This window comes from Orussus abietinus, unplaced genomic scaffold (genome assembly GCF_000612105.2).
Source record: "Orussus abietinus isolate OABI.00-Male unplaced genomic scaffold, Oabi_2.0 scaffold98, whole genome shotgun sequence".
Taxonomy (NCBI): Eukaryota; Metazoa; Arthropoda; class Insecta; order Hymenoptera; family Orussidae; genus Orussus; species Orussus abietinus.
The window spans coordinates 211,040-236,527 of record NW_019394383.1 but is presented as its reverse complement, the minus strand read 5'-3'; the positions used below and the strand labels follow the sequence as shown (position 1 = coordinate 236,527).

At 39.0% G+C, this 25,488-nt stretch overlaps 1 protein-coding gene across 1 annotated transcript in view; it reads right to left on the bottom strand.

Moving 5' to 3' along the window:
* The window catches only part of LOC105698912 (calmodulin-like), a 193,760-nt gene that overhangs the window by 7,028 nt on the left and 161,244 nt on the right, over window positions 1-25,488 (bottom strand). Inside the window, exon 5 of the mRNA XM_023432105.1 lies at window positions 16,872-16,928. Coding sequence (XP_023287873.1) covers window positions 16,872-16,928 — 57 coding nt within the window. The remainder of the gene's footprint in view (window positions 1-16,871; window positions 16,929-25,488) is intronic.

Here is a 25,488-nt window from a genome sequence, read left to right as displayed (position 1 = left end):
GGGGGGGGGGGGGGGTGGCCGTGGGTTGATGTGGGTGAGTGTGGGCAGGTTTGGATAGGTGTGGGTGGGCATGTGTGGCTAAGTGTGGGTGGGTTGGTATGCGTGGATGAAGAAGGGTGAGAGAGGGTGTGCGAGGATGAGAAAGAATAGAAAAGCGTCAGAGTAAGTGAAGGCGGTGAAAGAGGGCTAGGGAGGATGAGGGAGGGTGAGAGAGGGGAAAATGGAGAAAGGGAAGGTGAGAGGGTTGAGTGAGGGTGAGAAAGCTTGAGAGAAGAAGAGAGACCGAAAGGGAAAGTGAATTAAAGAAAAAAAAAAGCTGGCGCCATCTATCGAGAAGAAATGGAGATGCACGTGCGAATAACGGATACTGAATCTAAAATAAAATCTTGGCGTACTTGAACACTTGCATATATCATGTAACAACTCTGTGAATAGAAAATGCGGGTCACTTAAATTTAAAATGAATGCGATCCTTAGAATGTCCAGATTAAGAGAAATTCACAATACATATGTGTCGAAGTACTTCTTAATTAGATATTGCAGGTTTAATAGCCCAGGTCGGAAAATCGCCTCTTCGGCCGCCTATACAAACCGTATGCACTGCGAATTGGTACGGGTAAAGAGACTTCGGTCGAGCTCGCTCGTACTACCTGTAGGTTTCCTGTACAGTACTTGTACGTAACGAGACATAACCGAGTCACTTGATTTACGAAGGTGACACCCATTTGATGAATGGAATGGTTCATCTAATTCCAAATCTTGATCATTTAACATAAAAGTTGATTCTCTATCGATTTTCGGTGTTAAAAAACCATTCCTTTGAAAAAAATTGACATTTATACGATCCGTTGTCGCGAACCGAACTCCACTTATGACACGTTTCGACCTCTATAACACATTATGGACAACGTAACTCTACTCATTACATCTTCCTACGTAGTATTTGATTCTCTGTCGACTTCTGGTGTAAAAAATAGTCGTTTACATTAAACAAAATTAAATTGACCTTGAATCAACTTCGAGGAACGATCTTCATGTAAGAGTTACGAACTGCATTTTTATTCCTCTTTGAAATTCAACGACTTTTTTTTTTAAAACATGTTTCACTCTCACGGTTTACGATGTATTAGCCTAGATTGAACCCTTTGCACTCGAGAGGTGACTCTCGGTCACCATTTGGTTTGTCGCGGAAACCCAATCGGTAATAATGTACATATATGTTTGTATAATTTGCCGAAGTGTAGAATGATACCCCTTGCCATTTAAGTGGGACGATTCTAACAAACAGGAAGGAGTTGCCGAGTGTAATTGTTGTGTACGTACATATGCGACAAATTAAATTCAACCTCACACGGCCAATATTTGGATTTTATAAATTCTCAAGATTTTAGCCCCAATGCCGAAAACAACTTTCCTTCTCGTTTCTTTATCGCTTTACTACGGTCGTGGCAATTTATTTTAAACATTGAATCGAGCGACGTATATTGCTTTTCGCTCACGGTTTCATTCACTCTCAAAAAACCCTTAGATTTGTTAAATTTCCGGTTTCAAATGGTCCAACCCTAATAAAACCATAAAAAGGTTGACTCCAAGGCGCCCGAATGTTCGACTACCTAGTGGTACTTGGAATTTTCCGTGCCCGGGTAATTCTTGTCGATTTCGAACGACCCCACGTGCGAGTTCCTGGGACACTCGAGGACGAAGTAAACGGCGGAACTTAAAAATTTGGTACGTCCACGTGAGTTGACCAATCGGCATTGGGGGAATCTATTGGAGTCTGAGGGACCCGACTCCATCATTCGCTCCACGGACGACACTAGGCTGGTGGCGCCCTCGGCATGAGAGGCAGGTGGCGCGCGCATCGGCACGGGAAGCAGATGGCGCGCGCGACGACACTGACGGTCGGTCGTTCTGGCGCGTGAACCGCGCATCGGCATCTCACCTCTTTTTCGTATCATTTACTTTTGCTTCGACAAACCAACCTGTGTACTCTGTGCTATTGTCAGAATAAAGTACATGGAACTACAACAGAATCCCTCCTTTACATTTTTTTAGAGTTATTTCCGGAGAAAACGAGTATTTTCTGAATTTCCTACATTACTTCTCCCACACGATTCTCTGATTTGACAATCTCAATTTTGTTGAACTCCCATTCTGCAAAGGAGGTATGCGAACGCTACCGTTGGGCTTCGCGATCCTCACTTGGTTAAAAATTTTCAGCAAGAGAACGTCGCATAAAGATTTCAACAAGAAATCATCCGACCACAAGAGCGGCACTTGGTTTAAAATTCTCAAGAGAACGTCGCATAAAGATTTAAACTAAAAATCACCCGACCATAAGAACAGCTTCGCCCAGGTCATCACAGTCAAACATCACCAAGTCGATTTCTCAAGAAATCGCACAACCTTTAAGAGCAATTTCGCTCAAGTTTACGTTCATAAAAAAGCAGCTGTACAAAATTAAGTCGCGTTATCGTCGTGTTCGCGAATTTAATTACAAATCGCGAGGTCCCAGATTTACGCCCTGAGGACAGCAATGGTCGCTCACGTCGACGACGCGACGACATTAGTTCTAACATAGAAAGACCACTTTGACCACTTGGAATAATGTGGGAATAACTCTCGTAAAAAGGATTTTACGAGGCGGTGTTAAAGTTACTGTAAAAAACCCAATGTTATAAACTATATAAAATATATGGGCGGCGTTAATCGAGCGGACCAATATGCCTCGACATACTGTTTTCTAAGACAGTTCATAAAATGGTGGCTTAAGCTATCTTTGGGGGGTTTAGAAATTTCTTCAGTTAATTCTTATATTCTGTACGAATCAATAAAAAAGCAGAGGAACCGTTTAGTCATCTGCAATATGGAAAAGACTTTGATTGACCAATTGGGAGGAGATTTCCGCCAGACTCGTGATCGAGCTCCTACTTTGACCTATAGTTTCGACAAAATTCGATCGAAAGGAAAGCTACATGTCATTCTAACCGGAGTTGAGAATGATTGCAAGGTATGCTCTCAACGAAATGAGCCCGGCGAAAGACATCGACCATCATATTACTGCAATAATTGCCCCGACACGCCGAGGATGCATCTTTGCGATTGTTTTACAAAAATACCACACAAAGCAATAATCCCTAATATTTAACAAATTTTCTTCTTACACATATAAGGATACATAAAATATTAAAATACAATCGTATTAAACGCTAATTTGTATGCGAAATCATTTTAAGTTAATTCACCAAGTATGCGGAAAATCGTCCCGAGTTGCTGATTGGTCCGGGCGAAAAAGGTCTCGAGTGCAAAGGGTTAAAAGGGGACACTCTTTATATCGAGAACCACCTGTCCTACTTAGATAACATTTGGAGAGAGCACTCTCGAACACTTCACATTGGATAATTTTTTAATTTAGACAAACTGTTTCAGTTTTGTCATATTTGCCAAAAAATGTACACTTCTAATTTCTTGTTTTTCCATATTTCTGCGTTGAAAATGACATGAAAAACATGGAAATGATAACCGGGAAGTATATGTGGATACTTGAACTTCATTTTTATCCTTCTGCAGGTATATGCCTCCTTCATCTTAGTAGTTTGAAGCTACTTGAAGAATGCAACGTTCCTGCAACGATTGAAAAAAAAAAAAATTTCTTGAGTTCACAACATTTAATTTGCAATTCTAAGGTACATGAAACAAAAAAAAACAATGGTAGTTCTTGATTCAACCCCCCCTTCGCTAAAAAACGTACTCCTATACAGAAACGATACATTCCACCGACCATCAAACAAACCATGCAGTCTTAATCACCAAATTTGTAATATACTCCCCGGAAAATGATAACAAATGATCGTGCAAACGGAGAAAAAAATTAATTATCCGGCACCGACAGTTCATCCCCCATAACCGTGGCGGTGTAGACCTCACGTCACAGGTTATGCACGTCACCGGCGTATGCCGGTGCGGTTATGGGGGATGAACGGTCGGTTCCGGTTAATTAATTTTTTTCTCCGTTTGCACGATGACTTGTTATTATTTTCCGAAGAACATATTAAAAATTTAGCGATTATGTCCTCCCGGTTTTTGTTTTACAGGCCATTACTTGTGACGTGAAGGTCTACACCGCCACGGTTATGGGGGATGAACGGTCGGTTCCGGATAATTAATTTTTTTTCTCCGTTTGCACGATCATTTGTTATCATTTTCCGGGGAGTATATTAAAAATTTGGCGATTAAGACTGCATGGTTTGTGTGGTACGTTTGATGGTCGGTGGAATGTATCGTTTCTGTATAGGAGTACGTTTTTTAGCGAAGGGGGGGTTGAATCAAGAACCACCATTGGTTTTTTTTTGTTTCATGTACCTTAGAATTGCAAATTAAATGTTGTGAGCTCAAGAAATTTTATTTTTTATTCAATCGTTGCAGGAACGTTGCATTTTTCAAGTAGCTTTGTTTGAAAGTGAATTACTTTTCATTTTATTGGCGAAACATCTTCGATAAATTTGGTGACTTTTAAGGAAATATGTAACAATGTTACGTTATTGAGATAGATATTCTTAATATTGCATTAAAAAATCTAATGTTCAAGGAAAATTTAGTAAATCCATAGATTTACTATCAATAAATTTATATTTAAGAAAAGGAAAACCAAAAACGAGAGATTAGAGGGTATCTAAAACGTGCAGGATAATTGTGGCATTGTTTGTACACGTGCGTATCATTTGTACCGCCACGATAGATGGTTCAATTAAATACTGCTAGGATTTCAGGGATGGAACGGGCGAAGAGGAGGAAGCAAAAAGTACGGAGTGATTCACTCGAGGTGATCTTCCAGTCCGAAACCTTAATGTATCTCCGTGAATTTCTTGTCGGTCGCTTCTCGTGAGAATTACAAACCTTGCTGTTTAATGCCATAGTTTCTTGCGAAATGTTGCCGAGTGAATCATGAAACTCGGTAGAGTTTCTAGCCACATTCATTTGAATTTCTTTGCTCAAAATTCGTAATTTAATTTGTTCAGTTTACATCGTACCGAACAAAGGAGTCACTTTACAAAACTGAACACTTTAAAATGGAATAGTAACGTCCTCTTCGGAGGATTCTACGTGAATTCCATAAAATAATCGTTTAGTTTTTTCTTTGCATGGTGTTAATATTACCGCTCTAAGGGGAAGTTCCCAATTCGGAAATGAAACAAACTTGGGAACTTGAGGGGTATTTAAAGTGTGTCTAGATTAGTTATAAATAATTCTTTTGGGCGGGAAATTAAAATTTCGGATTATTAAAAAGTAAAATATTTAATAAGTTAAAAATAGATGACATTAATATAAATGTATAAATATTATTGGTCATGCAAACCTTGTCGATATAAAGTATAGATTACCTTTAATCTATAAAATTAATTATAACAACAATTAAAAATAAATACAGAGTACTTATCTACAGCAAACATTTTTTATATAATTAAATAAAAAATAATACATTTTTATTTAGAATTAAATAAAGTGTCGCTTTTTAAATTGCAAATACAAAGAAAACGTAACACTTTAAGAAAGAAACGAGAAGAAAAGAATAATCAATTACTCGTATGAGGTATTACACGATTGATGCATTTTGAACGAAACACAAGGAAGGTCGGTCTCTCCGATTTGATTTGTTTTATAAATTAAAATTAAAATCTAAAGACACGTCGTATTTCCTTCGTGTTCATACGCGACATATATTTTTTCAGATTTTTAGACTTGAATTTGACCATTTTTTGCATAAATGTAATCATATTTAGGGGTGACTCATCCCTTAATTTTTTTTTTTTATTGGGAAAATTATATTTTTTATTTCTCGTTATGAGAAAGCTTTTCCAGTCGGATTGGTTAAAAACTATTATGTTCTTGTGGATGAAACTGCCAAATCGCCCCTTGACGTGCCTTACTTTGGATGGTGGTTTTACCCCCTTAAAGTGTTTAATGGCAGATAAAAAAAATACGTGTCGCTTATTTTTTAATCTACTATAACATATTATAAAAGAAATCAAATCGGAGAGATTGATTGGGATACCTCCCTTATCAGTAGCATTCGGAAACATTATATTACCACTATGGCGATAATTAGTATCTTTCGCTAACAAAATTTTATTTGTCATTTTACAAAATTTACGAATTTATAGCCTATCTACCAATCTACTGAAAGTCAGTTTAGATACAGAATGGTGTGTTGGACATTTTAGCCAGCTGAATGATTCAACTGACAGTTTTCCCTGCAATTGTAGCGCTAGATGTCGACGAAAAGAAACTCTTGAATTCAATTCAGGGATAATTTGTTGACATTGTATGAAACAATTCAAAAATTTATCCGTTACTAGACACGTACTACAATTGTCGGAATCAGACGCAGATGTCGTTGGTGTCACGAATGGGGTACCGAGACTATAATATGACATTTTAAAAACAGTGAAACAGTTGACAACTGTCTCACTAGATTGACGTCTTCGTCCAATAAAGGATATCATTTCTAATAATCTCGGCTCTTTCCTGAAATATTAGAAAATTGGTTGGTGCTACAAGTGGTTTACCAAAACCACAAAAGAAATTCTATCTTGTTCTATATTTCATACATAGTAATGTTCCATTAAGAAACCAAAGTGAAATAAATTGTTAGTTGCAATTTCACAATTATTTTTTGCAATTGTTCAAATTTTTTAGTTATTCCAAAACCCCGTGATAAATCTTATTAAGGGAATGCTCTTTTGTTGTAAACATTTGCATATCTCTCATCGTTTTCGAGAAATGAAATAAAAACTGAAAATCAAATAATTTTCTGGGGATGATTTCACCTTTTAAAATGATATTCCACTGAAAAACATTGTTTGTTACTTACTTAGATACACTCTAAATATCCCCCACGTCTCAAAATTTTTTTAATTTTCTAGTTTGGGTACCTCCCTTGTTAGTACATTAAAACTTCGTGCGGGTTAAAGTTTCTTATTACTTATATCATTTAAATATTGTCCAAATTTAATACTAGGTTTACGGGACCCGTCAACTTGACGGAATTCAAACTTCGAAAAGAAATACCGAAAAAACCATAGCATTCATTTTAACCATTTTTGTATCGTAAATTAATCATTTCATCCAAAGAATTTGTACACTCGATTATTTTTTCCTAAGCCTTCTAATTATTAAAATCTATATGTAGTATACCTATCTCTACGAAACCCGTCAAATTGACGGACTAACTAATTTCATAAACAATCCATATATATTTGCTTCGTTGCAGTGAGTGTAAGGCGAAGATGAGAGTGAAAGTTTGCATCGAAAGTGGAGAGATAGAAGGATCTTCGGATAGTGAAGAGGAAAACTTCTTAAAAATGTGTCGTAGCAAGAAAAGGAAAATTCTTTCTAGTTCTGACTCCGAGGATGAGAGGACGAGCATTCCAATCATTTCCGTGATGATTTTTAAAAAAGGACTTTTTACTTATTAATAATTCATTTAAACGTAAAGCCTAGTGTTGTCTAATTCAGACTTAATTTGAATAAATCGATTTTTTAAAGAAAATGCGTGTTTTCGTTTACCCGTCAATTTGTCGGGTGCTCGTGGAAACATGTATATAAAAAACGCCCGTAAACCTAGTGTTAATTACCCTTTTCCATTTCTATACATTTTTCGTCCGTAGGGTAACAAGACGTCACTAACAAATAAGAAAACTACACATGAAGAAAGCCACTCTACCGTTACCCCCTAAGTAACGGAGCAGCAGCAGGTGTAAGTATCCTACTAACAATAAGTAATGGAGCAGCTGTTGACTGCCAATGGGTAAGTGGATAGGAAAGATATGTTTTGCGGCATAAAAGCGTAACGATCATGGATTGGATACAATGCAATATTCTTTACGAAAGGTCCCCGGCCCGATTCGTGCTTGATACGATACGCTGCCTTTCTGAGCAGTTTCCCATAAGTGAGTGCTGTCGTATTGTGTGTAATATATATGAACGTGAAACGCTCGTGCTATGTCGTTTACGGTGCCGATACGTTACAGCGAGCCGAGACTTTAAGTCGCTGGGAAACCGATGGCAAAATATATATGGTGATCGTTGCTCCCCTAAACCTATAAAAAACTATATAAGCCCGTAAAAGATACAAGAATTCAGAAAAAAATAACCACGAGTGTTATAAGATTTTTATGGATTGGCGGTGTGAGGCCATTACTGCATTTAAAATAAAATAATGTAGATGCTGCGTCCTTTTTACTCTCGTTTTGGAATAAATCAATTTGGAAACTATTATTTTCTCAAATCGAAATTTCTGAAACGTAGATAACGGCAGAGGAAATATAAATGGGATACTATTTTTTTTATAGTAAAAATTAGAATTTTTTAACAAAACACATGCATGATCCCCCACAGAATATGTATGTATCGTATATTGTTATGGTCTGCACTTATTCCGAGCCCATGCTACCGGATAATTGCAGCCTTCGAGGGTTCGAGGCTCACGATTCCTGAGACTTGAAATTAATTGAAATATAATATTCAAAGATTTGAGACTGGCGAGAGAATGCGGAGATCGTTGTGCTATCGATCAGCTGAGCGTGTAAATATTATGGAGAGTCGAGAGGCCTGTCGACCGAATTCGGATTTAGCGAGTTTTCCCGTGGCCAGGTGCTCCGATCCCGAACCGTTTCACACAACTTGGCGATGTAACATTCTTAGAAAATTCTTCACTTTTAGGACCGCTTTAATTAAATTAGGGGCTGTTCTAATTCAATTATCGGCGTTCTCTGTTTTTCTGAGCCTGGCCTCCAAAAGGCAACGACGTGGGGGAGGGTGGCCCCCACGCGCCCAAGAGCCATCCGTAAACCTCCTCGTGGTGGAGGCCGGATGCGGACCCCAGTGGGTCCGTAACGAAACGGCAAATGGCTACTGGGGAACCATGAGAGATGCTCGCTCTGCGGAGTTTGATCGCACTCTTGTTCCCCCTAGAGTTACCGGCGAAAGGTGGCCCCCATCACGGGAATACTTCTCGACCGGACGGCCGGAGTGCGCCGGGTAACCCGTCCCGCGTCCCGGATCTCCGGGTGCGGGTTGGGGGCCGACCCCATCGGCAGTAATAACAAGGCCAGCGAGCTAGTCCGGGCCGATCCGAATATTCGCTGGGTTAACTTGGCCGATGGATCGGGTTTCCATCCGACCTAGCCTGGAAAGCTCGCCAAACCACGCTGGAGCATTACGCCTCAGCTGGCGCCTTGCACGAATGCTCGCACCACGCGGGTGCAGGGGAAGGACCTCCTCGAGGTTCCCCGCGGGCAACGGGCGGGGTCAAGCGCCTCCCCGGGGTTTGAAAGATCTGTCCGGAGCATTCGGGCTTTTCCAGCCCGTCTTGGGCCCCCATGGTAGTGAGGGCCCTGAGGCAGATAGGTCCCTAACCTCCCAGAAATGGGGGGGCCGGTAAGGGGCTTAGGCCCTAGGAACGGCGGACTGCGGGTCCATACTAGACCATGTTTTTCTGAGCCTAGTTAAAGGGAAAGGAAGGATGGAAATTTGACTTTCAGTAAGAACGGCTTGTCAAGAAACTCGGTAGAGTTTCGAGCCAAATATATTTTTGAACGAGAAACTCATAGCGTCGTGTGCTGAGAGAAACGCGCCCTGCGCGCTTGAGCTCGAGCGAGACGCTGCAGAGTTCTATACCCCAAGGATCGAGATTTCAGAAGTGGGGGAAATGGGAATCCTCTCTCTCCGTTACTATAGAAATAGAAATGAACGTCTGATCAGCTAAAAAGATTAAGCAAAAAATCAGGAATTTTTTAAAATTTACCCGGCTCCGATCACTAGTACCTACGTGAAGATATAGCATCTTAAAGATGTTCAACCTCTCAGAATCGTAGTTCTGTTATCATCGTCGTCGTCGCCCCAGTCACAGACTATTTCTTCGCACAGACATAATGGACTCATATACTTTTTGGGCAGCCAACATGCGACACGGCCTCACGCGTAGCGAAAAGGAACCATACCCATCCTAGCTTTAAAATGATTGGATTTTTATAGAAAAAAGGTCTCTTGATGTCTCTGAGGTCGCTGAAGCCAAGTCAGATAACATAATTTCGAAATTCAAAATGGCGGACCCAATATGGCGGACAAACAATTTTGAACTGATTTGATTTTTATAAGAAAAAAGGATTCCTCTAGAGTTTTGGGATCGTTGAATTTAAATATGACAACAGAATGTGAATTTCGACATTAAAAATGGCGGATCGAATATGACGGATTGAAATATATAAATGGTTGAATTTTTATAAAAATAAGTTTCTCGCGGTATTCGAGGCCGCTGATTCCGAATCTGACATCATGATTTCGAAATTCAAGGTGGCGGACACAAAATTACAAAATGGTTGTATTTTTCTAACAAGGGAACATTCCCAAGTGCCCGCCTCTGATCTTATTGAGTCTCATATATGTTGAAGAACGCAAAAATCTAAGAGACAAGTGTTTTTTTACATCTGCAATGGTCCACAATTAAGGGGTGAAACAACTCCCCAAAGTTTAGCGAAACATCGGTTTTTTAAATATTTTTCGTAGGAGCAGTGGAGGGATTTCGACGAAACTTTGCATAAACGTATTCCGTATAAGGACGGTGACAACACAATATTGTTCGGCAATGTTGCACCCCCTCAAGGGGATGAACTACCTTTCAGGTGACATTATTTTGTAATATCCATTAAACAAGCACTCCCACTTAAGTTCCACTTACGCGATGTGATTGCTCGCAAAAAATTAAGAAATACGTGTTTATTGCTTTTTGCCAATAAACATTTAAACATCGGTTGTAAACAATGAACGTAGGTGGTATTAGGGTATATCCCGACTACCTTTATTGGGTTATATCGTGACTAATTCATCGTACATAAGTCGTGTCAACGTAGTAATTCTTCAAAATGTCATTGATTTTCATGACATGCGATTATTTATAAATAAATTAAAAAACAGTTTCAGAGGCTAAAATTGTTTCGCAACGGATTCGACGATGCAGTCATCACCCGTTTCCAACTAGTAATACAATATCCGTGGTGAAACGATAAAATTGGATTTTCACTGTTTTTACGAAAACATAGAGTCAGCGATATTCGATACCTTAGGTACGAGAATAATACATTCAAGAAGAGTGTGCGTGTAAATATTAATTCTGAAATTAATCAACAGGAAGTTATAAGAGAATATTTTTTACATCTTTCTATAAAGCAGGAGATTATTTANCAGTAAGATCGGAGGCGGACACTTGGGAATGTTCCCTTGTAAGTCTAAGTTTCACCCTCGACACATTGACGCCCCACGCTGTATGTGACAGCCTTCGCACTTAGTGGGATCCAGCCCTATCATGGCGTCGCTTGTGGCAACTTAGAACTTGTTAGGAATTCGGATGCAACGAAAGGAATGCTGGCAGATGCCAATAATGAATACGTTCAGTGAGCGAAACGTGACCTTGAATATTTTCAGATTAGCGTAACATATAGCGGATGGCGCGGAAAAATCTAGAAAAGTTACAGGTTCTACGATACGGAACGTATGATACTTTCAGTATGCCAAACATGGGTCCATGTAAGTACTCCTCACTGAGAAATAAATATTTATCAAATTGAAGTGCCGAAATTTGGCGTTAAGTATTCGGTGCCGTCCGTGCATGCATTTTAAATATATTTGGTGTGAAACTCGAGTTCTCTGATGGAGCCTACAAGCAAGTTGCTACAATATCTAATGTCGAATCTGGTTTTAGAGTTTCAGGAATCTACTCTTTTAACAATGGTCTATTTAACAATTCTGACCATGCTCCAGTTTCAGTTACCGATCACGTGTGGCAAGGTATTGATGTAACAATATCCGAATCAGAATCCCTGGAACAGAGAAGCTGGATAGAAACCCAATCTAAAGCAGATCAACTTTCAATAAATCAGCTCGATAATACTGCATTCACTAACGAAGTCGGGAACATCGTATTAATCGTATGCTTAAATAGTAATTGATGTGCAAAAAGAGAAAGAAAATATTTCATTAAATTCTCAAGATTTAATTGTTGCACAGCTTAGTCTTCTTTCGCCGTCGATTGAGAAAAGATGAAAAACTAAAGCTAGTTTAAAATCAGAAATTATTACTTCCAGTCCCCTTGAGCAGAAGTACAATAAAAGTGCAAACTTGAAGACGAAAAGAATAGAAAAATTTTTAAATAAAACCGATCTTACGCTCGTTTCTGTCCCAACCTGTATCATCAGAATTGAATTCAAAAAGATATTTTTTTAGGTGGATTATTGCCGATATACATTTGCTATACCTATAGACCTAATTTATACGTGTAATATACGGATATTCCATTCCGTGCGGTTCCTGGGATGAAACTATCATAATTTTATAGCTGACTGAAAAGTTGAAAGTTCCTCCCTTTACATTTTTTGAAAATAGGTAGTTGGGAGTGGAAACAATCCCATTAACCAATGTCGCGAGTGTTCGTTTAACAATCGGGTTTGTTACGATTTATGTCTCTTAGATACTTGTTTATATGATCCTTGTCTCTTAGAATACGTTTTTCTAGAAAATTTAAAATATTTCCCAAAATCAAAGCGTTTCTTTAAAATTACTCTTTTTTTTTATTTATTAATAATGAACCATTTTCTTTAGAATTGGATAAGTTTACCATTGACCCTATCCTAAATCCCCAATCTTTCTCAAGCTTGTGTAGCCCGTAGCAAACCGACCCCCTTTTTTTTCCTTCTCAATAAAACGGCTACTCGTTAGAGTTGGATTAAGTTACCTACCATCGGATGTCACCGTGATGGATTGGGAATTGTGGTTTTTCAACCCAAGGAGAACTAAAACCGTTCGTGGAGGAGTCGACTGACCTTGCTCCGGTTGTGACCGTTACCGATTAGGGGCAGTGATAGAGCGACTCCAATTTATTTTAAAAAGGGAATTCTGAACGAATCCGGTTTCCTTTCCTCCGCTTGCTTCCGTTACCGACAAGGGGCAGTGGTTAAAAGACACGGGCAGGATCCTAGGTTCGGTGCCGAAAAGATTAGGGAGAAAGCAAAGAAATATAATTAGTTTTAATGAGGATCGTGAAGTAAACCTATCCCTGTTTTCCCTTTCACCCTTTCCCCCGAATCCTCAATCCAAGCATCTTCCAGCACCTTTGAAGAGAGATCTCAGTTAGGGTACTCTCCCAGAGGGTTCGATCAAAATCGGACCAACAAAACCTTTCCAGGTGGTTGATCGCTACCGAGCTGACCCTCCCGGAATTCAGCCGACCATCAATAATATTTGACGGCTCGCCCTCCCCACCCCGTTCTTGAATCCCAAGTCGAAATAATCCAGCTAAATTAAGGGCGCTCACCACTCCAGCGATTTTGCAGGGCCTCACGGGGACAACGATTCCGAACGTATTTCTAAACCGATCGAGCTTAACGAGTGCTCATATCGAAGATGAAATGTTGACCCGTGTTTATATGGAAGCGATTTTCGATAAGTGGTCATTATCATATAAAAAAGTGCAACGACATAATTTCAATGCCCTTTTACCTAGGAACGAGGTGCTCGATCGAAAATCGCTCCCATATAAACACACGTCAACATTTTATCTTTAAAACGAGCACTCGTTGAGCTCAATCGGTTGAGAAATACGCTCAAAATCGTTGTCCCCGTGGAGCACATTTTTCAGGATTTTCAAGTTCCTCGCGAGGAATTTGGGCATTCCTTGGCAACCGTTGCCGACTGTAGGTGGAGCGTCCAACTGGCGTGTGCGGGTGGCCGGGGGTCACCCACGTTTCGGCGCCTAGTCCAGAGGCGTCTAGCCGTTGTGTGAGTTGTATACGTGCAAAATACGCACAGATTTTTCGCCCGTTGCTAAACACTGCCCATTGTGCGTCGCGTCTCCCTCATCCGAGCGAGAAAGTACGTTTTGGTTACCTCCCACCGAATTCGATGCTAATGCCATCTAGCGGTGGAAGTCATCGTTCCCACTTGGTGGTGAACGCCGTTAAGACAAGTTGTTACTGTGGTTCACGAAGGAACGGCTAGATAAGAGGTGGCTGCGAAGTGTGATACCGAAAAACAATGTTTATTAAATAACAATGGGTCGTAACAATTACTGGTGACCACTTAAGCTACTTTCTGATCGCGACAGGTAGGAACGCGTGCAATTTCACGAATGTCGGAATGTTATTAGAATAGTGGAGACGTTGTGTCTCGCTACAGAGATGAATTGTATTTGACTGTGCCTAGAGAGACTCCTTTTTCAAAGTTTCGGATGCTGCCTCTAGGGTGGAGTTTTTTGCCAAGCGTTCGCTGATAGGCCTAGCGCAATGAAGTGGGATTTACAATCGAAGGCGATTGGTCAATGAGGACTGAGAAAGGGAAAAGTTAATGTTTTTTAAGGAGGCTTAGGTGGGGAATGAAAAAGATGGGCTATAGGACTAGAAGTAAACGAATCATGGGCTAAAGGACCGCGGTAGTAGATAAGAGAGTGACACGCTAGAGTTTCTGTTTATACCTCAATTTAAGTCATGAGCATACGTTACCGAATTGATGGTGCGAGATGACAGGGAGAGACTCGAGGAAGAATAAACAGAATTTGAGATGAGGAAGAAATAGAACACCCAGATCGTTGCAGAGAGTATTCTAATCAAAATTTGGCGTTATAATTATTGGTTTATGGATTAGTCCGTATTTGCAATAAATAATTGAACTTGCGTATTGGCTTGAAAACCACACGTTACATGATAATTGCTATCCGAGATAAAGGAATTCGTTCTCGGTTGAGCCCTTGTTCATTCGGCTCGAACACAAGTTGATCCCAGAATCCTTTGATAATATCCCGAATCCGAACTCCCTTCTTTCCATTTTCTATTTTACTTTTGTTCTACCAACACACTGTCCACGCTTCGCTCGTGCAACAAACTTACACTCGAGCGTAATCGTGTACTTCCGTCACTCGTTACATAATGTACTATTGCCCCATCTCTATAGAATTTTCATGCGACGAAATCTGAGATGAAATATTTTTGACAAATGCCTAGTACTTTTTGTTTCATGTATGATATAAGTTCAAGGTTTTCTATTTCGTTCAGTTAAAATGCGTGTAGTAATTAGAGTACATAGTTATAACTTCACGAGACCTCGTACCATCCTGGGAATTTTCACTTTCTCCGCTTTCTCACGGCGTGCATTTGGCCGCCAAATGTTGTTTGCCTTTATGCGAAGGAACCGAACTTTCGCGAAATTCTGGGTAGACAAGACCATAAAACATACCCTCGGACGGTACGTGATCTTACAAAGGCATCGTCAGGCCGTCCTCGACCTGGCTACCCTTTTGCTTACCCTCGCTGCCGAAGTCGTGGGAGGCGACTTTTTTGGGCATCTCCGCCAACGAACCAATCACGTAAAAGTTAGAAAACATTTGTATCCCTTCCACAACGCGGCAACATTTTTCTGAGGCACCGCGAGTCCTTGCGTGACTCCAAAAGGACACTCTGCTTTTTACAACCAACGAAGGAAGTCCTCGAGTCTGAATTAGAACAACGTAACGCGAAGCTGCATTCCCTCCGTACGCTTTATCCCAGTAGAACTCTGGTTTAAAAACAATTAATCAGAACTACTAGGAGCTGTTCGCCTTCTGGCGTGCAGTGCAAAGAACAAACTAAATCGAACTAAATAAAAAAGTTAGAAACCGAATTTGAAAACAACGTTACTTGGTAAGCACCCAGGGTATACCCATAACATATGAATATCATTTTGGTGCTCCCCTAATAAAACTTTTTAATATTTAGTTTCTAATTTTCTATCGAGTTCGATTCAGTTTTTAATTCCTCTATTTGATTGGACGCAGTAGAATTTTCTGTACTCGTACAATATATGTGAAACAAAATGTACTCAGGCATTTGGCAAAAACATGTCATCTAAGAATTCAATGGGGTGGAATTTCTATTGTGTTTGGCAAAAATAATTGATTTAACCCTAGTAGCACAAAATATTTATCTTATGTTTTCTATATATTTAACGAATATCGTACATTTTGTAAATATTTAGCAGCAACATTAAATATTTCCAAAACATTTACTTTAGAATATTAGTTTTATAATATTTGTATAATATTAGCTTCGTGTTTTCTTAATATTTTTCTTATAAATAAATATACAAAATGTTTTGTTTCACTTTAATATAGGTATGTTTTTAAATATTGTCGGCGGAATTCATTATGAACGTCGTAAAGCTGTGTAAAATCAAAATCACGTGTTTTGCTATCGTAATGAAATACCGGAACGAAAATATTGCAAAAATTATCGTATTTTTTGATACCAAATGAAGTGTCCAATAACAATCGTAAAGTAAAAATGTATTTCTATTATATGTTTATAAATTGTTAAAACTGAGACGAATATTTTTTACATCTTCAAATTGAAACTACAAGACGTCTGAGAAAATCTGTCGCTTGAAATCTTTGGCAAAGATTATAAAAAAAGATTTATAAATCATTCTGTGCTACTAGGGAAGATTTTCATGGGGAGATAGCGGTTTTCAGCTATTCCTGCAATTAATGAAGGAAAAACATGTGTACTCGGCTAAGATTTTGTACACCAAAAGTGGCTTGAGATTAAATTAACAATGGCACATTAGTTTCTCATGGTAAAATTAAGGAGTGCCACGCACGTAAGGATATTCCACTCCAAGTTTCAAATTGTCTTCGGAGCAGGACATAACGAAGTAAAACGGGGGAGTTGAATAATGCAGAAAGTAATTGTGAAGCATTTGTCCGCCTTTATCAGAGAGTTACTCCGAGTTCAACTTTCCCGAGAAAGGAATGTCAAAAGTTAAAACGGAAGTTAGGAGAAAGAATATCTTACCATAAAAATCGATGCGACCGTCGCCATCTACATCCACTTCCTTGATCATGTCTTCAACTGAAACAGAAATAATGCGACATTAATGCAGGAAACGGTTCAGTGCATAATTTCCAATTGACTTTTCCCTGCGATTCAACTACTTAAATTCCTCCCTTGAGAGTTTCAACTTCATTATTTGACTTTCACCGTCCATTTTATTCGTTTTGTAATTATAACGAACTTAATTCTATTGGTAGGATCAATTTTTACTGGTTGGTAAAATATGGATTTCAATGCAATTTGCTTATTAAACCATTCTTCACTTTGTCACATCTCTTGCCCTCCCTTCTTTACTTTGCTTAAGGTGAAGTGAAACACGTCGAGGAACTTGATCAACATTGATAAAGAAGATTTTCCTAAATGCCTACGTTGCCGACGTTCATTTTTACATTGACAGCTGTATCGAATTATGTTGGGTATTGTCCCAAATGGCATACTCCACCTGTCATTTTCGTACAATAATTATAAAGAAATCGAAGTAAAACTCCAGAAATCCTCTGGATTTATGCCTTCTGGGGCCCCAATTGACTGCAGTGGTACCCCCTGCGCCATCTGTGATTTCCAGGTCAATTAAATTTTCACTCCAAGACCTCGTATTACCATCGTTTTGGCATAGAAGCGCATACAACACTTTTTTTGTCTTTATCTCGTTCAAATGCGAGTTTATCGATTACCAGAGTGTTCTAGATTGTCGTAAAATTGTCCTGACCCTTTCGATTCTCATATCAGAGCCTTCGATAATTGTATATTGATCGAAATATGAGAGCTCGACGCCATTTTGGTTCTTGTCTGGGCTGAGTTAAAAAATTTTGTTGAAAAATCCAAATTTTCAATGTGTCAGGACAATTCTTAGATGATCAGGAGTGATGTGTCAAAGTTTCGGACAGTTTGATCTAATACCCTTAAAAAAAAGTATTGTATTCGAATCGACTGATTTGAAGGGTGTTTCACTTCACCTTAAAAAATTTAAAGTGATGCGATGGATTTGGTACTACCCATATATAAACCAGATTTATCAATAAATGAATCGTCTAAAACCCACAAACAGATTAATTCACAAGGAAGCAACCAGTAAAATGTGAAACATGTTGAAAGTCAAAATCAATGTGTACTCACGTACGATACTGAAATAATATTTTAGTTGTTATATGTTTCACATGAATTGCTAATTTTCTCATGACTCGTATTTATATTTATATATCAAAGTTTTAAACAGTTTATTACATTCTATTTCCAGAGGCTTATGGATTTTCGACTTCGTACTTTTCGCGGTTACTGTATAGGGAAATGTCAAAAAATGACAAGAGGTCTTTTAAAAGAAGACACTTTCATGTAAATATAATTTCGCTGACAATTTTTTCCTGTAAAAAACATTTGCCAAGTACAAACTCGCAATGTATACTCTACGTTATTATTCTAGAATTAAAAACCATTCAAATCAAATTACAAAGCTAATTTTTTAGTTGTCCGTTACTAGACGATCTGCCCGAGTAGCATAAAATATTTGTCTGGTATTTTCTATATATTTAATGAATTTCTTACATTTTGTAAGTATTTAGAAGACATTTGAAATATTTCCAAAACATTTACTTTAGAATATTGTTTTTATAATATTTGTATAATATTAGCTCCATGTATTTTCGTAACATTTTACTTATAGATATACAAAACATTTCGTATCATTTTAATATAAGTGCTTTTTATATATTACCTGTCGAATACATTATAAACGTTTTAAAAATATTTAAAATCAAAATCACACATTTTGCTACCATAATGAAATAAGGGAACCAAAATATTGCAAAAACTTGTGTATTTTTATAGCAAATGAAGTATCCAATAGCAATTGCAAAGTAACAAATGTATTTTCATTATACGTTAATACATTAAAAAATATCATTTTGATACATGTTTTTAAATTTTTTAAACTAAATATGTCTTTGAGATATTCAACAAATATTTCAGATATCTTCAAATGAAATCTACAAGACATCTTAATAAATCTGTCGCTTGAGATATTTATAGCGAAGATTACAAAAAGATATTTAGAAAATATTCTATGCCATTAGGGTGGTATCTCCTTAATATTTTGAAATCTTTGCCGCTTATTCTTGTATTACTGCTGCTCCTTTACGTTTAAGTATGATACATTGTCATTTAACAATAAGACGTTAACTGATTTTTTATCGAGTACTACTTGGCGGGTCCAAGCAAAAAATGTCACAATGCTAAAATTAAACAGGTGTTTGTCGAGACTGACATTTACAAAATTGGTTACGAATTACTGTCTCACAAAATTCTAACGCCCCCTTTCAGTCTTTAGAATTGCGCTTACATTTGATAATTAATATCTCTGTACTTTCCATTTGCAGCGATATGAGGTTATGTTAGTACAGCTTAAAGGGAAGGAGAGCGCTATACTTTTATAAAGGATTTTATGTCTAAAGTCGAGTACCAAACTATAAAAAGAAAATTGTGTTATCAAAACAAGAACCTGCCAACTAGTACTCGATAAAAAATCACTGAAGGTCATACTATTAAATGACAATACATCATACCTAAATGTAAAGGAACTGTAGATACACAAAAAGAAACGGCTGTCATTATCAGCAAATGCAGAAATTAAAATATTGGAGAGATACCAAATCGTTTGACAAACGGGCAGCTCAAGATTTGGTTTTGTAAAATGATTTCAATTATTTTTGATTCTAGAAACGTAACGTAGAACGTACATTGCGAGCTTGTACTCGGCGAGTGTTTATTACACAAAAGTATTCATAACAAGAATTTCACAAGTTTTTGTATTTTAATAAAATATTGTCGTTTTATTAAAATTGTTTGTGATATACGTAAATAGAAGAGGAGACAATGAATGCTTCATCTTTGGTTTCTTTAAGATTTATTTAACGCATTGGAAATGTACATTATGAATAAGGAGGAAATAGAAAGAATATGAAATATTTTCGTGTAAAAGTATCGCATGGAAGCAACTTAATTTTAATATTACAAACGAGCACACTAATACAAACTAATAAACAAATTAATCTTAATTTTTTAATTGAAATACAATGAAGTATTCTAATGTAAATTCTAGTGGAATCCCCGTCTTTCAATGTGTAGAGTTTCGTGGAGGCTTTCGGCATACAATCTCCTTTCTCTTACACTTTGTACTTGCACCCTGGTATTATCTTACATTATCCTTTTTTTCTTTCAATTTTGATTCCGTTCCTTCTCCTCTTTTTCAGTTCTTTTCTCCTTAACCTCTTTTATTTCTAGCGGCTGCCTATTCATCCATTCCTTTCTTAACTCCATCATTACTCTTCTCTCACACTCCTTCTCCTCCTGTATTCTTATTAGCTCTTCGCCTACACGGCTTTTTCAACCTTGCCTACTTTTCAATTTCTTCTCCTCCATCCTTCCTCCACTGAGAGAAAAGAATAACTGATTGAAACAAATGTATATCGTTGACATATATATTGTTTCCTGAATCGTATGATTGCAAGAAACAATTATTTTATCTAGAAGCAAAAATTCATGTAGTTTATTTAAACGAATGATTCTATTCGAGTTTGTAGTCTTAACCCTTTCGTTACCTTGGACGAGATATCTCGCGATCCGGTAGGAGCGGATTAACGCTTTTGAGGATAATCTAGCTTTCTAGCACCAATATTTTGACATTCTAGATGAATATATTTTATAACTAATACTATTCGTATAGCTAAAAGGATGAAATAAATACAGCTACTACCGGATCGCGAGATATCTCGTCAAAAGCGTTGATCGGCCAGTATCGGGTCGTGAGATATCTCGTCAAAGGCGTTAATCGGCTACTACCGGATCGCGAGATATCTCGTCAAAAGCGTTGATCGGCCAGTATTGGGTCGCGAGATATCTCGTCCAAGGTAACGAAAGGGTTAACGGTTCGCTTGAATTTCATTAAGGTGAAGTGAAACTCCCTTCAAATCAGTCAATTCGAATACAACACTTTTTTTTAAGGGTATTAGATCAAACTGTCCGAAACTTTGACACGTCACTCCTGATCATTTAAGAATTATCCTGACACATTCAAAATTTGGATTTTTAGAAAAAAATTGTTAACTTAGCCCAGACCAGAACCAAAATGGCGTCCAGTTCTCATATTTCGATCAATATACAATTATCGGAGGCTCTGATATGAAAAACGAAAGGGTCAGGACAATTTTACAACAATTTAGAACATTCTGGTAATCGATAAACTTGCATTTGAACGAGATAAAGGTAAAAAAAGTGTTGTATGCGCTTCTATGCTAAAACGATGGTAATACGAGGTCTTGGCGTGAAAATTTAATTGACCTGGAAATCACAGATGGCGCAGGGGGTCCCTCTGCAGTCAATTAGGGCTCCAGAAAGCATGAATTCAGAGGATTTCTGGAGTTTTACTTCGATTTCTTGATGTTTATTGTACAAAAACGACAGGTGGAGTATGCCATTTGGTTCAGTACCCAATATAATTCGACCCAGCTGTCGATATAAAAACGAACGCCGGCAACGTAGGCATTTAGAAAAATCTTCTTTATCGACGTTGATCAAGTTCCTCGACGTGTTTCACTTCACCTTAAGGTGCCAGTTATGCATCGGCATAACAGGAGCCGCGGTCTCTTCCGGCTACGATCTTCGACCCGGCGCCCGGAAAACGCGAGAGGACTCGGCCTCCGGCCACTCAGCCTCGCGAGAACCGATCAGGGCCATCACGGCACGGCAGAGATGGGGGGTTCCGGGAAGGAGCGAAGCGGACTCGAAATGGAAGCTGGATTGGGATTTGAAAGATGGAAATTTTCATTGACCACCCGTTTCTGCGGAAACTGTCGCGTATTCCGCTAGACACGTTACACGGATACTTTGGGACCCCCACGGCTTATTATTTGCGGTCCGAATAATAAAGAGGACCGGTGGTTCCCCTCGATACTTCTCCCGGCGCCCCGGGACAACCAAAGGGCCCAAAGCCCAATTCTATTAGGTTGTCCCATAAGTTTCTTCCCTTTTTTTCATAGGACATGAATACACGATGCGGAAAGAACTTATGGGACAACCTAATACCTCTACCCGAGCTCCGGCGACAGGTGAGACCGATTCCAGCCGGGCGGGTCGACAACGATCATCCGGGGGGTCACTTTCACGAAACACACCAACAAAATTTAATTACGCGCGTAAAAGAGTCCCGGGTCTACCGGGCTAAAACGGTCGCGGCGGAAATCGGCACGCGGGATCCTCTTAGCTTTTCCGTTATCCGCGACACGGAAACTGACGGCGGTGGGTCGCGTGTCGAGGAGGAGACGAACATGTTCACTACGAATGGGACGAAAGTGAATTTAGATTTTATTCCCCAGGCGGGTTTGTTTACCGATGCTGTAAAAGCGATACTTCAAAGGCGGCAGTCCCGATCGCAGCGGAATCGCAAAATACAGCGACGGCAGAGAGCGGCTTCCGGCACCTCTGGCGACTCTCGGTGTATCCTGGACAATGAGGTCCGCGGATCTACAGGACCTCCGGATTTCGGAAGTCCTTCACCACCGATTCCGTCAACCGCTGCCGAACTCGTCTCGCGCCGGCAATTGACAGCCATTACGCTAGGTGTCAGGGAGAGTATCACGACGCGGTTATTGAATGCTCGAATTATCCTCCTCGACTCGTACCGACGGTGGTAATGACCCGCAATATTCGTCCATACCCGATACTTGCTAGCTTACAATTCTTATACGAACGAATTTTTACAACACATACTTACAATTACCGATCATCCAGGATGACCCCGAGAGCCGCCGTTGTGACTGAAATTAATTGTATCTAATATTTGGTACTTACTGCCCTTACCGCGCTCTTAATTGTGACGGCAGAATTCTGCCCACGTCACAGTAGATATCTATGAATGCTATTTTAGATACACTCAAAGGTTAGGTGGAAAGTACATTATGCTTCCCACGGTGTCTGGTAATGCGTCATAATTTACATAGTGGTTAAATATCATGATGTACGGTCACCAGCCAAGGAGATAGTAATTAAGAAATCAGAGTATGGACGAAATTAACAGTTTTATCAAGTTGAAATTTAGATATAAATGTTAAGTATATATTAAAGATGTTAAATTATTTGAGGTGTCTTTTTATTTTTCTAAATGTCATTTATGCACTATGAATATCTGTCACGGATATAACATTAATGCAATTTAATATACATTAAACAAGGATATATTGAGAGCTCTAGTATATCTACATTTATCAACGATGTCGATTAACCTTTAGTAGACATCTACCAGGGTTATTAAATAATTTGTATGCTTTAAGAAATAAGTAAATATTTGTTTATAAAATGTGGATATATCATTTTATTCTAAAAAATGCGTAGATATTTATATTTGTCGTTTAGACATATTAGAGATATATTGTGTAGCCATGTATATAAAATAGATCGATATATTTTATTATCTTTATTAATGTTCCCCTTGGGGTTACATGGACTTCCGCTTATTATCCTTACTTTATTCTTAACCTACCTTATCCTATGCCTAATTACTCCCTCTCCTCGTTTCCCTAGCGTTATTACCACATTTTCCGGCCAGCTTCCTCATTCTTCCTCCCCTCTTCCACACATTTCTCATATGTGTTCCCATGTTTCCTCCCCCATACCACATTTCCTGCAATATCTATCTTCCTGCTTTTCCCAATACTGTGCTTCCTTTTGCTCATTTTCTAGCCTAGACCTCGCTATCTTGTTCCACCTGTTTTACTCCCACACCTTTTCCAAATATTCCAGTATACCATCTATCCTTATCCACTTATACCACTTATTATACTTCAACTTCATTATCTTCCCCCTTCTCCCCTGCTCCTGTTGCCTTCCATTCGCTCCTCTATTCCTCTCTTTCGCTTTTCGTTCTGTCCTCCTCTTTCCCTATATCTCTACTATCAAGAGAAATCCCTTCTCTCCTAAATCCGTCCATTTATCTCCTCCTTTCCCTCTCCTTTCATCACCTCCTTCCGACATATTCGTGTTAACTCCCCCCTTTCCCTTCTCATAATCTCTTCTCAAATCTCCACACCCTTTTCTCCGTCCTTATTCTCAACTTGTCCCTCTTCAACTCTTCTCTTTACCATATGTCCTGGGATCCTCGAATTCACCATACAATACTCATTTTATAATTCTATCTTGCAGCCTCTCAATTCCCTCCCTCTCCTTCCAACTCCGTGCCTCGACTACAAATTCCATCATCGTCTACACTAATACGTCGAAGAGTTACATCCGTCTCTTTCAGTTCCCTGCAAACTACCTTCTTCTTATTCGCCTTGCCTGCCACCACGACCAGCGCCTTTCGAATTCTGCTGCTTACCTGTGCTTTTTAACCTCCATTCTTTGTAAAAACGTATCCTAAATACTTAATTTCCTTGACTTCCTCCACCTTTTCTCCGCCCACTCCCATTCTACTCTTCTTTCCCTTTCTCCTCTTGCCCTGAACCCCATTATCTTAGATGTTTCGACGTTTTAATCTTAATCTCTTTCCTTTTAGACATTTCTCTAATTTCTTTATCATTTCTTCCATTTTATCTTCTTTCTCCGTCGGCAGAAGTACATCATCCACGTATGCTAATGAGTAAACCCCTTTTCCCAATTTTCACCATCCCTCTAACCGTTGTTCATTTTTTACTCGAAATCCGACACCATTATAATAAACAGGTGTAGGCTTAGAGGGCAGCCTTGTCTCACTTCCTTTGCTGTCCAGAAACCCACTTTTGCCCCATTCACTTTCTCCGTGTTCCTCGTCTCTACATATTTCTCTCACCCTTTCGATTAATTTCTTCGCTCACTTCCCTATTCCTCATTGCGGTCCATTACACTTTTCTCTCCACCACGTCAACGGCCACCTTCAAGTCCACAAAAAGGTAATTACTTTTTCCCTTTTCTTTGAGATCTGTCAATTTACAATACAGTTGAACACATATGTGTTATCCATCCCCCATTTTCTTTTCTAAACCCCGCCTGAATTTGGTCCAACATTTTTTTCTCTTCTACTTTCTTCGCAAGTCTTTCCGTCAGTATAGCCGCATTTATTTCGTACATTTATATTTTGTGTTGTTTCGCCATTCGCTTCTCCTGCTTCCCTTACCAGCCTTTCCTTCTCATTTTCCTTTTTTCCTTTTTCCCTTTGCAACCCTCTCTACAGTCTCTTCTCTTTCTCTTGTACTCCTCCGCACTTCCTTTCTCTTTCCTTCTTGTCTCCCATTTCTTTTCTTATCATTCCTGATCCCACCATCCTCCCTCCTTTCTTATCTCCGTCTTCCCTTCCATTGCGCACTTTATCTTCTCCAATCCTCTCCCCAGCTTTCTTCCTTTCTCCCTTCTTTTATTCCTTTTTCTGTTTCCACTAACGCTTCCACCTTTCCTTAACACCTTTCTATCCCCTCCTTCGTCCATAACCTCCTCTTCCCTTTCTTTTCGTGTCCATCTTCTCCTTTAAAACCTTTTAGGCCCTCTTTTACCTCTACTATCAGTGGGGAGTGATGGGAGTTTACCTCACCCCCTACCACCATTTTTTGTACCCTATCCC